The sequence below is a fragment of the Montipora foliosa genome, chromosome 4 (assembly GCF_036669935.1).
Source record: "Montipora foliosa isolate CH-2021 chromosome 4, ASM3666993v2, whole genome shotgun sequence".
NCBI classification, from domain to species: Eukaryota; Metazoa; Cnidaria; class Anthozoa; order Scleractinia; family Acroporidae; genus Montipora; species Montipora foliosa.
In genome coordinates this window covers 19,796,960-19,813,347 of record NC_090872.1, presented here as the reverse complement: position 1 = coordinate 19,813,347, position 16,388 = coordinate 19,796,960, and the positions used below count along the sequence as shown (strand labels likewise).

Genomic DNA, 16,388 nt, shown 5'->3' with positions numbered 1-16,388 from the left:
TATTATCCAGGAGTCCGTATTAGGCGGGCTCTCCGAAAAAACGTTCGGAACTACAGCAGACATTTCCACTGGAAAACGTACGTTGCTTAATTTCTCAACTTTAACTGTACACGACAAGGCCGTCAAAGAGGAAGAAGGCTACGAGCAATGACTGCAGCAAAAAGCCAAGGAAGTGAAACCGTAACAGGAGGGAGAAAACTTTATTGAAGGGCTATGAAAAGTACAAGGGTCAAACACCGGAAGAAAGACAAACTGATCAAAATCAAACATGTCACGCTATAGTTTGCTTCTGTTTTATTGGTAAAAAATTCGTACTAACCCGCAGAAACATATCATATTTTGAACATAATTGTGACAATAAAATTAGACCGTACGTTCAACCAGTGTCCGTAAAGCGTACGTTCAACCAATGTCCGTAAAGCGCAAAGCGGGGTTGACGATATATGAGAGTTTGTGATTTGGGAAACGGCGAATTGTGCGTTGTCCGCATTAACCGGTGTCCGTATTAAGCGGGTAAATTTTGGAGAAAATATATGATATTTTGGTCGGGACAAACGAAACTGTCCGCTATATACGGGTGTCCGTATTAAGCGGGTGCCCGTGCCTAGATTTACTTAAGCAATAGACCACAAGTTTTTATGGTTTATAGGCTGAATAAACCACGCGGGATGTTGGTAGAACAAGAGAAGAATTCGTCTCAAGTGGTTTATCATGCCTATAAACCATAGAAACCTGTGGTCTATTGCTTTTATATAATAATTCAGAAGACGCGCGATTTTTCCATGAGTAAAACATAGCTGATTGACCAATCAGAGCGCGCGCATTGATTTGGTTATTATATAAATTATAATAAGGAATACATAATGTACTTACCATTTAATAACCCGACCGCTGACCGCTACCTAAAGATCAATTTGTGGTCACCCCTGTCTATTAACAATTTCCACCGAGAGTAAATGCGTTGAAATATCCTCTTTTCACCGGTATATGATGGGGAGATATCGTAACGAACATTTTAATTTATTTCAGTTAATTGCTATAGTTTTTATGTGCCGCGTAACTTGTGGATGCGCTGCAGTTCCAGACGAACTGGAAGGCCTTGCTGGTCAAGTACTAAGGGGCTCAGATGTTCAAGATTCCAAGACGTCGGATTCTGTGTCGTTTATTCAGCCAGTCGAAGATAAAGAGGTAAGAAAACCTGTTCCATTTTCCTGTGCGAACAGCTCCGTGCGAATCGCTAGGTGCTGACAAAGCAGATAATTGATCAATTCAACAAAACGTTGCAAGCGTGCCCGCGCTATCTGTAACTAATTTACGAACCCACCAGTTTCTTTAGTTTATAGAACTTTAATTTCGTGGTCACACAGTTTTTGTTCCACGTATGATAACGGGACCTAATACTCTCCAAAAATAGATCTGTGTACACTTGCTTTTCTCTGATCAATAGCTAGCACGTTAAATATAACACAGCTAATTTTAATACACCTGTAATATAATTTGATTGCATCTGACCAGATTTGTTTACTATGTAAAACCTAAGATTTTTGTCTCACATTTGAATATCGTTTTTTCCCCGAATTTAATCATCCTGTAGTGACATCACTTCACCGGTGGCTCAGTTAGTTGAGCACCGGACTGTCACGCGGGAGGTCGTGAGTTCAACTCCGGCCGGACCAACACTCAGGGTCTTTAAATAACTGAGAAGAAAGTGCTACCTTTGTAACTACATCTGCAAATGGTTAGACTTCCAAGTCTTCTCGGATAAGGACGATAAGCGGGAGGTCCCGTCTCACGACTCTTTAATATCTATAATCCTGTGGTACTTAAGATTACCAGCCTCCTGCCTCCCTCAGTTTCTATCTCATATGAGCTGATAAGGCAGAGGAGGTTTGCCACGCCTCTTGTAAAGACAAATAGATTTGCAAATTCATTCATAGTTAAGAGTGCCAGGGAAGCATTTAAGCAATTTCTTTGAGTAGTCGCTTTGTAATTTTATAATAGTAGTAGTTTTAAATCACTTCTTATATTTCTTACTTGTAAAGAGGCGCTGTCGGAAACAAGATAATTAGTACTGATTTAACTAATGTTGATGTTATGATTGCGAGATATCTGTCCGGAAATCGAGCGTTACTTTCTGTCTGCTCCGATAAATAAGTTTTTTTTATCTTTTGCGTGAAAGATCTTTATAGCCAATCAGCTTACGTGTGATCAAGGTGCGTCCATGAGATAAGGGAACAATTGATTGTAGTTCTAGTCGGTTATAGACCTAACCTTGTTGTGTACGCGAGAAGATCTGAGAGAATTATAATCTTGAAAAAAGTGACAGTGTGGGTTCCTCACTTATTCCCCACATTAGTGGCACCTCCGACGGGACACTTTATCTACGAATATGGAATCTAAACTCAAGGCTCTTGATGCCGAGCTTCAACTTTTAGCTCTAACGCGCGGCAAGACTGACACAGTTGTGGAAAAGGGAAACAACGACAAAATAGCCCGCCATAGAGAAGCTTTAAGGAAAATTGTGGCGAACGTCGAAGATCTAAAGATGGACATTGAGAAAGGTAAGCTGGAAGCGGCAGAAAGTATCGAAGATGTGAAGGCATGGGGTGCATCGATCGAAAAAACAATTGATGAAGTAGATTTGCAAGTAGCGGATTTAACTCGTTATCTGGAAGAAATTGGAACTAAAGAGAAAACCCAAAAGCTTGAAGAGGAAGAAGCCATCCTTGCCAAAAGGCGGGAGGACGAACTGCAATTTGAAAAGCTGAAACTCGAACAGAAGTCAAAATTGCAATCATTAGATCAACCTACCGCGAAGCCTCCCAGTAAGGGAAATGTAAAAATGCCAAAGCTGGTTATCACTAAGTATGACGGCACTTATGAAAAATGGCTCTCCTTTTGGAATAAGTTTGAAGCCGAAATAGATGCAGCGGATATTGCACCGGTTACAAAGTTTGCCCATCTAAAGGAATTATTGGAAACTAATGTGTGTGAAACAATTGATGGCTTGCCCTTTAACTCCGAAGGCTACGAACGCGCTAAGAACATCTTGAAATCTAATTACGGGAAAACGAGCGAGATTGTGCGAGCTTACATCGATAACATCAATGCGTTGCCGGTGATATCTGGAAGCAAACCAAATGAAATCCACAAGTTTTGGCAAACTTTGAACTATAATGTTCAAGCTCTAGAGACTCTAGGTAAACTTTCTGGCTGTTTGTCTATGGTGCGTGGGGTTCTAGACAAGTTGCCGGGCATAAAAGCAGATCTCGTGAATGGAAAACCAGGATGGCAAGACTGGGGATTCGCGGAGCTAATGCGATCGTTAGAAGAATGGAAAGCTATCCATCCAATGGAAGTAAATGAGTCGGTTCACGAGATCTCTCCATCACAGCCCTCACATCTTCGTTCTCGGCCTCCACGACCGCCGCGCCCTCCTCGTACTCCTCGCGATAATAGTTTCTACGCGCAAGACCGCGGACCAATCTCACGACGCGTGTGTGTTTACTGCGATCGCGAGACTCACAGATCCTGGGAATGTGACAGCGTGACATCTCCAGCGGAGCGCAGAAGAATTCTACAAAGCAAACGCTTGTGTTTTAACTGCACTGGAACACAACACAATGCATCACAATGCCGTAGCCGCACATCGTGCGTACACTGTAAACAAAAGCATCACTCGTCTATTTGCGATCGTTCGACAACAGCTGGACGCCAAACAACAACCAGCGGTGGGGTGGCGTTAACTGCGACCCAAGAAGGAGAGAAAGTGTGCCATCCCGTTGTGCTCGTCAAATTGAATGGCGTGACCTGTAGAGCCCTTTTGGATACCGGGGCAACTGCCTCTTATGCCTCGGGATACATCTTGGATCGATTAAATCTTGTACCGTCACGCACTCTAACGCGACAAATACAAACTATTGTGGGCACCGTTACCAAGCGAACCGAAACCTACAACGTTCAAGTGAGTGACACAAAAGGAAACTATACCATCCCTCTCAGCGCAAACAGGATAGACCGGGCTGAACTGTTGTGCGTGGAAAACCCGAACTACAGGGAAATGATCAGAAAATACCGTCATCTGAAAGGCGTGGACATAGAAGACACTGACACCAAGAGCCTACTTCCGGTTCATGTTATTCTGGGAGCGAGTGATTACGCGAAGATTAAAACGTCTACATCCCAGCGTACTGGATCCATTGGAGAGCCTGTGGCCGAGTTCACTCTCTTTGGGTGGACCATTATGTCTCCAGGAACAGAGCAAAACCTTGACAGCATGTTCTTAGCCCAAACGACCTCAACCAGTTATGAAGAGCTCTGCCGCATGGACGTTCTAGGGCTCGAAGATAAACCAAATGGAGATCAAAGCGTGGTGTATGAAGAGTTCATCGAACAGCTCAGCCGCAGCCCTGAAGGCTGGTACGAGACCGGCCTTCCCTGGAAAGGAGATCATCCTCCCTTGCCCTCTAACAAGTCGGGGAGCTTGAAGCGACTCGGAAGCCTAGTTCAGCGACTGAAGAAAACAGGGAAGCTTAACGACTATGATGCAATCATCCAAGAACAGCTACATGAAGGAGTTATAGAAGAGGCAGAGATGCCAGCATCTGGACGAGAGTTCTACATCCCCCACAAGGCTGTTGTAAGAGAGAGCGCCGAAACTACTAAGACGCGGATTGTATACGATGCCTCAGCGAGAGCTTATGACTCAGCTCCCTCCCTAAACGACTGCCTAGAAGTTGGACCACCCCTACAGAATCAGCTGTGGAAAGTACTCTTAAGAGGAAGGTTTCATGCAGTAGCCCTAGCCGGTGATATTCGCAAGGCATTTCTTCAAGTGCGTATCCGCGAGCAAGACCGAGACGCACTGCGTTTCCATTGGCTAGACGGCAAGAATCCCTTACGTATTCGCACCTACAGGTTCACCAGAGCACTATTTGGCTTGGGACCCTCGCCTTTTCTGCTTGGCGGCGTAATCCAGCACCATTTAAACACTTGTAGAGCTGATCACCCTGATACTGTTGCGGAAATAGAACGAGAACTTTATGTAGATGATCTCATTACTGGCGGAGGAACTGTCCAAGAAACCGAAGAAAAGAAAGCTAAAACAACCGAAATATTTCGCCGGGCCACCTTTCATTTGCACAAGTGGCACTCAAACATCCCTAAATTAGAGATCTCAGAGGACGCCGGGAATGAAGATGACTTGAGCTATGCCAAACAGCAACTAGGAGTAAAGTCCAGAGAGTGCGGTCTGCTTGGTTTAAAATGGAATAAATCAACAGACGAAATTGCAGTCACTATTCCAGAAGAAGTTGCGCAACCTACTAAACGAGGGATTCTTGGAAAAGTAGCAAGAATCTATGACCCCCTTGGTCTGATCGCGCCAATCACCTTACAAGGAAAGCTGCTTTACCGAAATGCCTGCGAAGAGAAATCCGCTTGGGATGCACCGTTATCGGTGCCTTTAGAACAACTGTGGCAGAAGTGGGAGCGCTCTTTACCACATGAAGTTTCCTGCCCAAGAGCACTGACCAGCGCCCAAGAATCAATCGAGGAAATTGAACTCCACGCCTTCGGGGACGCAAGCGGAAAGGGTGTCGCTGCTGCTGTTTACGCCGTCGTCAAACAACCAAGCACTTTAAATCAAGGACTTGTCGCGGCGAAAGCAAGACTAGCGAAGCAAGGCCTAACTATACCTCGACGAGAGCTGGTCTCGGGACACATGGCTGTAAACCTCTTGAGTAACGTACAAGACGCACTTCAAGGCTTCCCAGTAACTTCCCTACACTGTTGGCTGGACAGCAGTGTTGCCTTGTACTGGATATTAGGTGGAGGGGACTACAAGCAGTTTGTGGCTAACCGAGTACGGAAGATCAGAGAGCATGTTGAGGTTATCTGGCGGCACGTACCAACTGAAGACAATCCTGCAGATCTTGCCAGCCGTGGTGGATTGGTATCTAAAGAGAACCAACTATGGTGGAGTGGACCAGAGTGGCTTAGTGACCCTAGGAAATGGCCAGAAAACCTTGTCACCGCACCCAGTAAGGAATCCAACCAAGAGGTGAAAACCACAAAGGAATTATTCGCCTTGGCCGTGAATTCTGACGATGAGCTCGACGAACTCCTTGCCAAAAGCTCATACTGGAAGACGTTGCGAGTGTGCGCCTGGATCATGCGGTTCGCCCAAAATGCTAGAACAAAGAGAGCAAACAGAACAAAGGGCCCTCTCACAACAGAAGAAATTGGAAAGCAAACCCTCTTCTGGTTGATGCGCGCCCAAAGCCAGGGTACTGCAAACATGGAAGAAGACCGGCTGAGGCTCAACTTACAGAGAAACAAAGACGGGTTGCTAGAGTGCCGTGGAAGACTACCAGGTCCCTATCCGATCTACATACCAGACGCAACGACCTTTGCTGAAAAAATTGTTCAACACGCCCACAAAGCCACACTCCATGGGGGAGTGGGGCTCACTATGGCTAAAATCAGAGAGGAGTATTGGATCCCACGCCTTAGACGCCTTGCAAAGAAAACCATCAGGCAGTGCTACGGGTGCAAGCGTTTTCAGGCAGTTGCTCTCGCAGCTCCACCCCCTGGTTTATTGCCACCTGAGAGAAGAGAGGGATCAAGTCCTTTCGAAGTAGTGGGTGTTGATTTTGCCGGCCCCATTAAGTACCGCAAGTCTTCGCGAGCAGAAGGGAAAGCCTATTTGGTGCTTTATGCCTGCAGTTTAACGAGAGCTTTGTACCTAGAAATCCTACCAAATCTAGAAACCACTACCTTCATGGCAAGCCTAAAGCGATTCATCGCTAGACGAGGACGACCAGCTAAGATTTTCTCAGACAATGGAAGGACTTTCGTGGGAGCGGCAAAACTGTTGAAAGAAATCCAGAAAGACGAGCAAATCCAAGACTACCTAGCATCAGAGAAGATCACTTGGAGATTCAACCTGAGTCGAGCACCCTGGTGGGGCGGCCAGTTCGAGCGACTGGTTGGCCTTTTTAAACGCGCTTTCTACAAAGTGATTGGGGGAGGAATGCTGACCTGGTCAGAGCTGTCCGAAGTTGTGCTCGATGTGGAAACTCACTTAAACCGCCGCCCCCTATCGTATGTGGAAGATGACGTCCAGCTCCCTCTACTGACCCCGTCCTCCTTTCTATTTCAAAGATCTATACGCCTGCCTGAGCGACAGCCGTGGAGAGAGGAAGATTATGATCTGCGAAAACGGGAAAGGTACCTCAGGACCTGCAAAGATGCCTTGTGGAAGCGCTGGACGCGGGAATACTTGGCCGCACTGAGAGAACGACACACCCACAACATCCCAGGTACACCCAGGCCACTGAACGTAGGAGATGTCGTCATTATCCGTACAGAAGACAAAAATCGTGGGAAGTGGCCCCTTGGTGTTGTGGAAGAGCTGTTTGAAGGACGAGATGGAAAAGTGCGAGCGGTGAAGTTACGCGCGGGAAAAACGTTCTTGGAGAGACCAATCCAACACCTTTACCCACTGGAATTAACCTGTGATAAAGTGCCAGAAAGAGCTGCAGCGCCGCCACAGCTTAATGCTGGAGCCTCAGTTTTCCGTCCAAGGAGAGATGCTGCTGTGGCTGCTACCTTGCGTATTCAGGATGTTGCTGAAGATGGAGAACTTTAAAACCCGAGAACAAGATCGAACTATGATGTTGCATATAGACATTGAGTGACTCAAACTTCAAAAAAAAAAAAAAAGAAAAACTACTTCGTTTTTGTTATACTATACTTAAATGAACTGATCAAGTTTCCTCTGATTACATGTGCTTCCTCGTGGAAAGTACATGGGGGGAGTGTGTCGGAAACAAGATAATTAGTACTGATTTAACTAATGTTGATGTTATGATTGCGAGATATCTGTCCGGAAATCGAGCGTTACTTTCTGTCTGCTCCGATAAATAAGTTTTTTTTATCTTTTGCGTGAAAGATCTTTATAGCCAATCAGCTTACGTGTGATCAAGGTGCGTCCATGAGATAAGGGAACAATTGATTGTAGTTCTAGTCGGTTATAGACCTAACCTTGTTGTGTACGCGAGAAGATCTGAGAGAATTATAATCTTGAAAAAAGTGACAGTGTGGGTTCCTCACTTATTCCCCACAGCGCAATTCATTTTTTTTTTAACTGCAATGTTTTTCTTAATAAACACACAGTCTCTAGTCTCACAGTCTCAACGTAAAAGAACTCACACACTTGTCGCTAAGAGTAGGGCATGTAGTTCCCGGTGTTGTGGTCTGTTTTCTGGAAGGGTAAAAAAAGGGGCGCTCTGCCAGCTTGACTGGCAAAGTCTGTAAATCAAAAATCTAAATCAAATCAAATCAAATCAACCAATTGAGACAACACTTTCCTCTTTGGTGATGTTTTTTCCATTTTAAACTAAAGAGCTTAGTTGATGTGATGAATAGTGATGGAGAGAATTAGATCTGATGATTATCTCTGTCTAGTTGTGTTTTCACTTCTCGTTTACTGTGTTGGCCAAGATCTCTTTCATGGTTTTAAATTAGATTATTGTCTGTAGACACCATTTTCTTGAGGGAGAGATTATAGCTTGTCATATTGAAGCTTTTTGTTGTTCTATGAATGCAACTTGCAGAGATTGGTTATATTCTGTTGTTGCTTTGCTCAATTGTCGCAAAACATATACTGCATCTGTGAACCCTCTGTTCTTTCTGAATTCATCCTGACTTTTGGATAGTTTAGTACTTCAGTATTGGTCGTACTCTTGTTTCTATCATATAACTGTTTTACTGGATTTCTTACAATAAATGGGTAATACTATAGACTTCTGCAAATCAAATAGTAACCTTTGTGCAGTCCATGTTATCTGAATAATCTGTACAACTACTGTTTAGGAACAGGGGGCTCATTGAAAATGAAGTAGCAGGAGAAAAATGTTGCTGATAGTGCACAGCCATAAAACTTTGTAGTTGAAAGAAGTTGAAGGAAATAGATACAAGCTGTAATCTGTCCAACAAGTTTCCATAGTTTAAAATGTGTTATACCCTAAATTCCAGTAGAAGGTGATGAGTACCAGTAATAATTACGTAATTATTATGTTTCAACATTTATTGATAATAATAATTATAATAATTATAATAATTATTAATGCGAACAAGGTTGAACTAGCTCAAGCTGCTAAGGAGAAAGAAAGAAAGAAAGAATGGCATTCCTGTACATGTTCTTTTCTTATATGTCATCTTTAATTATTATTGCAACATGTTTCTGTAATGATTTTTTTCTTTAGGATCTTGTTCTTCATGGTTCCATATCAAAGGAAACACCTATCAATCGCATATCATCAAGCATTTTTAGCCTTGACTTTATTCATGGTTTCTTAGCATCATTATCAGTCATCATTGTTTCAGAGCTAGGGGACAAGACCTTCTTTATTGCTGCAATTATGTCCATGAGGCACTCCAGATTGGTGGTGTTTAGTGGGGCCATGTGCGCTCTAGGTTTGATGACTGTTCTGTCAGCAGTTCTGGGGTTTGCCACAACAGTGATTCCTCGCAAGTACACTCTGTACATATCAACAGCACTGTTTGTAGTTTTTGGCCTTAAGATGTTGAAAGAAGGCTATGAAATGGATCCTAATGAAGGGCAAGAAGAATTAGAGGAAGTTCAAGCTGAATTAAAAAAGAAAGAGGCCGAGGTTTGTTTTGTGCTCAAATCTTTTTCCATGGTGTTTTCCAACAACTTTTAAAAATGCATTGTTTGTGGTTAGTCTTACGAAGCTCGTTTCATCCCGACCAAGGTACTCATCAGAGACCTTTCTGCTTGGTTCAAATTGTGAGAGGAAAATATATGCATACAAAAAATACAAGCCAGGCCTTATTACTATTCTTTATATAAAGAATTCTAATGAGGAGTGTTTTAGTGGGTTGAACCCTTTCACCGCCAAAAATGCAAATTGACACTTGCAGATTTTACTCTGTCTAACGCCAGACGATTTTACTCATCAATGTGGAAGCTCTCGGCAGTGAAAAGGTTAAAGCTCATAATGCATATGAAGTTTTATTGGTAACTTGATAAGCTGTTGGGTTCATGAATTATTAGTTTTTGAAGTATTCTATCAACTGTTCAGAGCATTTGTTGACATGAGTATTTGGGACTCTGAACAATGCAAAATAGTGTAAGTTTAAAAGATAATGATATGAACCTTAAAATTAGGCTTGAATTTACTGGGAATGTATAATCTTTGATCTCCATATACTTGTCAGTCCTTAACATGGTGAAAGAGATTTAAGGGATTACAATAAATTGTTCCTTTTTAACAAATTATTATTTAAGATGATTGTATCAATCTTGTTTTACAGTTGGAAAAAGACGCTGACACTATCACTCAAGATGTTGAAACTGGCATCATTCGTGGTGGAAAAAGTCATAACAAGTTCTTTGGCATTCTGTCACCAATACTACTCCAAGCATTTACACTGACTTTCTTGGCAGAATGGGGAGATAGGTCCCAGATTGCCACCATTTTGCTTGCTTCTAGAGAGGTGTGTTCTCTTCCAGACTGAGGGACTGACCACATCAGGGCTAATGAAGTATCGTACTTCTCATCTTGTTTGAGCTTTTACCTTAATTGGAACCACACTAAGTGGAAGTGCTTGAGGATTAATTGGGTGCTTCATGTATTATTGATTTCAAATAAAACAATAAGTAACAAAGGAGAAACTAAAAATGAGAAAATGGTTGGAGGAACAATTTAGGGTAAAAGTGAAGAACAGCTTACGTGTACCTCCATGAACAGTCAGTCAACAGTTTTCTTCCAAGGTAATCTGTTGGCCGACAGTCGACCTACTGTCTGCTTTAAAGTGAGCTGTTATACACTATTACCTGATCAATGTACAAACTCCTTTTTGGAACCTAAGGGAATTTGCAGTAGATGATATATGTTTTCCTCAGAGTAAAATCCAGTTTATATAGTGTGTCAGAATTCAATAGAACTGAATGTAGAATGTTGAAATCCTTTGTCCTCCAAATATTATTTTGATTTCTTGGCAGAATGTTGCAGGAGTGACAATTGGTGGAATATTAGGACATTCCTTATGTACTGGCCTAGCAGTTATTGGAGGCAGATTAATTGCACAGAGAATATCTGTGCGAACAGGTAATTCAGAAAGCGGTCATGACATAAGGTTAACAAAAACTACAGACATGAGTCAACCAGGGAACCATTCACAAAGAGGGTGGAGTTAAATTTCATGTCCATCAAAGATGCATCCACTACATTGTGGTTGTCATAGGTGAACCTGGGGTGATTGCACTTACTAAATATTATCCTACATTATGATTGCTTTTTGAAAGGGTATGATCTAACACATTACGGTTGTTTTCTCTTTTTCAGTCACTATCGTTGGTGGAATTGTCTTCCTAATATTTGCTGTAACAACATTTTTCATTGATGAATGAGCAAGAAAGAAAGTTGAAGAAGTCAAAATGAATGGTGCACTAAATATCGAACCAAAAGACATGTAAATAAACTGTTATGAGTCAACCACAAAACACATGTAAAAGTATCCTACAGGCATTTTAGAAATATTGAAAGCTGTTCTCCCTCCCTTTCAAATTATTATTGCTGTGGTACGGCACATGGATTTTTATTTAATTTAGAATTTCAGAAAAGGAAATAACACAGATAAAGGCTACTCCGCACTCTCAATACTAACGTACCAGGTAGAAATAATTTCTTGAGAAAGAAGTGCCATGTTTGATATTTTTTTAGCCAGTAGCAGGTACCAGAGCGTGTTGTCATCCTTACTAATACATACCTGAATTCCTGTGTAACGGAAGAGCTCAATACTTTTAATCCCGGGTTGTATTTATCAGGGACTAATTCCAAGAATAGAAGAACCTGTTTTTTAGGGATTTTTTCCCCATCTTTTAACCCTTTGACGTCCAAACTGGCCTGACTTAGTATTTTACTGTCTAACGCCAGACGATTTTACTTGTCAATGGAGAACCCCTGGGAGTTGATGGGTTAATCACTCACTGAAAAACTACGTCGCCATTAAATGAACTGTATTATGTTCCTAGTCACAGAACAGGTAGAATGGACAGACATTGCAGTTCACTCAAAATATACTATAATAATTATACCTTCCCATTTGGAGATTATTTTGGTACTAAAATAATTGGCTGTGAGGACACGTCCCAAATATTTAATTAAAGTGTTAGTCCAGTGTAGTGGCAAAAATGGTCCCCTGAACAATCCCTCGCTGACAAGTAAAATAACATTATTGTCTGACATTATATGGAAGAAATGTTACTCTAAGTAGGGAATGGGTTAGGTTTATCAATAATTTTCTGTTGTATGGGTTTGGAATTTTTTGAGTGTGCAATACACTTTTGAAACCTAAAAAAGAATTTTGAAAGCATAGTATGTACAGTTACAGTAATCAGTAACTTTTGGGGGGAAGTTGGGGGTACAGGGAGGGGTGAGTGTTAAAAGAGGACATAGTTCTTGAGTGAATGTTCTCGTTAATTAGGTAACACATTGACATGCCCCCATTGACAAGTAAAATCATCTGGCATTAGACAGAGTAAAGTCTAAAGTCTCAATCCTAGGGGTCAAATTATGTAACTTTTTGACCTTAATGGTATTTGCATTAAAAGCTGAGTGTTAATTCAAGATTAAGGTTACCCACTCTGGATGAAAACATATTACACATGTGCACATCCACAATGTCTGGAAATCAGTGTTCTGCACGTTTTACAAAGGAAGTAGATAATAAGTCAGTTGATGGTTACGTGCTTATGAACGTGGCCTTTGAATGACACCACTGAGGTATTTGTATAGAACTGTTGTAATGTCAACTTGTCTGTTTACTCAAGAAATGAAGATGTTTACATCTACATGTATATCGAAAAAAGATCATACATGGTTATCGAAAAAAGATCATATATGGTTATGCTGCCATTCTGAGGCCATGTTACCAAGCTTAATTTGAGGGGAATCTTTGCTTACAAAAATAATTTACTCTTCCTTGTTAGCATAAGGTTATCGCCTTTTATTCAATCCTCCTAGAAGTTTGCATTCTGAATATTTAGAGTGAATTACATGAGACCAGCAGTCTCTGAAAATTTGAGACCCCTTCAATTGGTAGTCTTGTGCAATTTTCATTTGAAAATGAAATTTGAACTCAGTTAAGGTTTAAGGCCAGCTTAACCAAAGAGAAGTCAAGGCAAACGACAGACAATCATTTGGACAGGAGAGGATTGTTAGCCTTGTCATCCACAACCACTAGAGAAAAGAAAAACCAGTAGTGAGAAAGCGGAACAACATTGTGATTATTAACGATTATTATTTTAAACAAGGGAGAACAACATAAAATTACAAATATTTGTTGATTTGTCAATTTTATTTTTATACACAAGTTTAATCTTCGCTTTCCACCTTCTGTGTTTGCAGACCTAAAAGAAAGAGCAAATAATAATAAGCCTCTCTAACAGACGGGAGTTATTTTCTCTTGTTTTAAATCAATGGCTCTCATTTAAAGTAAACAACAAGTTATATTTTAATTTGACCATTAAGCAACATCAAATCAAAATTAATCATTATTGGCCGATAGGTTGTAGGTGGAGCCCTTCTGACATTACAAGGAATGTTTTGTTACTGAATTTGGAGTTTGCAAAGTAATCCTTATGACTCCCAGATGACAAAATACTTTTATTTATACCTAAATGCGTTTACATTACTTCTCTGCCCTGCTAGTGGGAGGTGGTTTCAGGGAGAACAAGTCAGTGATTGACAGCCAAACTAGAGCACTCACTCCAGTTGCTCCTTTTGTTGACTCGAGAAGGTCAGCCTCCACTAGTGGCTCCCTAGTCCAGTTTTCACCAAAGCCACATTAGAATAGGACAAGTGAAAACTGAGGATAAGCATTACAGTTTATAAGAAAAAAAAATGAGCAGAAGAGAATTAAAACAACAGAGGAAAAAAACAGTTCTTTTTTGGTCTTTTTCCATCCCATCACCTTAATAAATCGAGGAGAACACATTTTAATTGTGTCAGTCTCGTGGGATGTCCATTGGGTATTGATAGTGATGCCATATGATTTTAGCATTTGGACACCAATCACGTAATTACTTTAGACACTCATTTTGAAAACTGCTCTAAAATTATTAGCAAGAAGATTACAATCAAAATAACTACAGCATGATACCTTCATTACTGAGAAAATACTAGAAAAGGGTTCAAAACGACTCTCCCTAAAATATAAAACTAGTTTCAAATGGCTCGTCAATATCAAAATAGGAGTTGAACACACCTCACTAATCCTGAATAATACTGCTAGTATTAATTATTTTGTGTAGGAATTGTATCATTTATTAACAGTTGTAGCAAGTAGGCGTTCCTCTTGAAATGTGGATGCAATATGACAATAGAAGCAAACTACTGCAATAAGATAAATGTAGCCCTTATTATTATATGGAGGAGAGTGTTTTACTGGGAACTAAACCACTCGTAGATTCCATACGCCACTTCATCCGGGACCCGAGTGGCGTATTTTCTGTATGTCACCTTTGTGAGTGTCGTATCGTTCAATGACGTCACGATTCCCGCCTTTTTTATAAAGCCCAGCAGTATTTGTAAAACTTGACTACTTTGAAACACAATAAAATCGGAATTTATCAATATTTAGTCTCCATATAATAAAAAGAACATTACACCTTGGCTCGAAGATATGAATTTTATGTTCTCGTGGCAAGAACAATATCTCACTCATTCACTTCGCTCACTCGTGAGATATTGTTCTTGCCACTCGAACATAAAAATTAATTCATATCTTCTCGCCACCGTGTAATATCCTTTATATATATTATTATTATGAATATTTTGAGACGTTACACAAAGGTGTACACTAAAAAGGAAAGGAAACGTTACCCTTGAATGACACAACAGGGACGTGTGACACAAGTGTGTACAACTTGTGAACAGAGTCTTCATCTTCATTCCTCTTACGAGCTAGACGAATCCGGACTCTGTAGGGAACATTTCTGAGGAAAAAAGGAATTAACTCATTGACTTCTGGGAGGGAGACTTGACCCCTTTAAGGCCCAAGGGGACCCCCACTGACGTGTAAAATCGTTTAGTTAAAGGGGTCTGTTTTACACCAGAAATTTTTACTTGTCCACTTGGGGCGTCCTACATGTAGCACACCTGAGGAGTGAATGGGTTTAGCTTTACTGCTGAATACCTCCTCAATTATTATTTTGCATTTGAATAACATCACATTCATTGTATTCTGACTTGTTTGTAAAAAAAAATGCTGCTCAGTGCTAACAGAGGTGGCAGTATATTACAGCGGTTGCTTCAAAAATTACCCTCTGGTCACTACCTTCAGCTCTTGAATATTATTACACAATGAGATGAATGATGTGAATGCCTAGATATCACGCTGTTTAAAGAATGGCCTGGAAGCAACTTTTAAATGCTTCTTGGCTCAAAGGAACTTTTAATGTCAATTCAGCACAACCCCCGTTGTCTCTAAAGCATTTGAAATAGCAGAGCTAAAGTGAAATTAAAAATACTGGATCAGGTGAACTACTAAACACTTTTCAGCATTTTGACTGTTCAACCTGAACGAGGTTTAAAGGGGACATACAGTAGTTTTTGAGTGGACCTAACACATTCATACCCGCAGTGCTCTCAATCACCAAGTAAAATCTGTCTCACTGTCATGTGGTAACAGCGGGATTATACTGAAATGACACTGCAAAGATAATAGTTGGCAAGATCACCGTACACTGCGCACCTGATACCCTTTGACCAGACATGTTTGTTGAGATTAGTATCTATACGGACATCTGGAGTCCCCATCATCTTTTCTGCAAACTTCCTTATTTCCTTGATTGCCCTTGGAGCTCGTTTTTTGAATCCACTGCGAAAAAAGGGAATTGTATTCAGTGCAAGCAACTTTGTTACATGAATGATGGTAAAACCACATGTCTGTGATGTGTTAAGAATTCAGCCCTGGTAAGACCAACACTCAGGGTTTGGCAATGACAGGAATCAAACTGAAAATAAAGAATGAAATTGAATAACTTTTCTATGACCTTGTTCCATTTTCCATGACCAAAAAATTATCGAGACCCCAAAGACTCAAATGCAGCAAAACAGGTTATGTTTTATTTATTTCAACCTTTAAAGCCAATTGCAAGAAGATATTCAAGAATTTTATTCAGCAAAAAGTCGCAGACCAGGAAAGAAATAAAATTTCATGACTTTTCCATGACCTTGGCCATTTTACCCAAAGTCCATGACTTTTCCAGGCCTGGGAAGTGCATTTTTAAATTCCATGACAGTGTGAACCCTGAATAATTCAGAAGACACTGCTTTTATGATATCTGCCCATGG

The 16,388-nt window shown here is 41.0% G+C and overlaps 3 protein-coding genes across 3 annotated transcripts in view; 2 read left to right on the top strand and 1 right to left on the bottom strand.

The window, feature by feature from the left end:
• The first annotated feature begins 886 nt into the window (after nucleotides 1–886).
• LOC138000206 (putative divalent cation/proton antiporter TMEM165) lies at nucleotides 887–13,369 on the top strand. Its single transcript, XM_068846453.1, has 5 exons — nucleotides 887–1,188; nucleotides 9,270–9,677; nucleotides 10,342–10,524; nucleotides 11,033–11,138; nucleotides 11,376–13,369. The coding sequence occupies exons 1-5, from the start codon at nucleotides 988–990 to the stop codon at nucleotides 11,438–11,440; spliced, it is 963 nt and encodes a 320-aa protein (XP_068702554.1). The 5' UTR covers nucleotides 887–987; the 3' UTR covers nucleotides 11,441–13,369.
• On the top strand, nucleotides 3,196–7,785 carry LOC138000203 (uncharacterized). Its single transcript, XM_068846449.1, has one exon. The coding sequence runs from the start codon at nucleotides 3,224–3,226 to the stop codon at nucleotides 7,649–7,651; it is 4,428 nt and encodes a 1,475-aa protein (XP_068702550.1). The 5' UTR covers nucleotides 3,196–3,223; the 3' UTR covers nucleotides 7,652–7,785.
• Nucleotide 13,370: 1 nt separating the features above from the next.
• Nucleotides 13,371–16,388, bottom strand: part of LOC138000208 (large ribosomal subunit protein eL31-like) — a 3,923-nt gene continuing 905 nt past the window's right edge. The window contains exons 2-4 of the mRNA XM_068846456.1: nucleotides 15,787–15,912; nucleotides 14,916–15,028; nucleotides 13,371–13,441 (exon numbers count right to left, since the gene is read on the bottom strand). Coding sequence (XP_068702557.1) covers nucleotides 13,407–13,441; nucleotides 14,916–15,028; nucleotides 15,787–15,912 — 274 coding nt within the window. The 3' untranslated portion in view covers nucleotides 13,371–13,406. The remainder of the gene's footprint in view (nucleotides 13,442–14,915; nucleotides 15,029–15,786; nucleotides 15,913–16,388) is intronic.

What these genes read in the sequence shown, in the direction of transcription:
- LOC138000203 (XM_068846449.1), top strand. Translation starts at nt 3,224, where the DNA reads ATGGTGCGTGGGGTTCTAGACAAGTTGCCGGGCATAAAAGCAGATCTC.
- LOC138000206 (XM_068846453.1), top strand. Translation starts at nt 988, where the DNA reads ATGATGGGGAGATATCGTAACGAACATTTTAATTTATTTCAGTTAATT. An exon ending in TAAAAAAGAAAGAGGCCGAG is followed by an intron (nt 9,678 to 10,341) that starts GTTTGTTTTGTG and finishes CTTGTTTTACAG; the next exon opens with TTGGAAAAAGACGCTGACAC. An exon ending in GAGAATATCTGTGCGAACAG is followed by an intron (nt 11,139 to 11,375) that starts GTAATTCAGAAA and finishes TCTCTTTTTCAG; the next exon opens with TCACTATCGTTGGTGGAATT.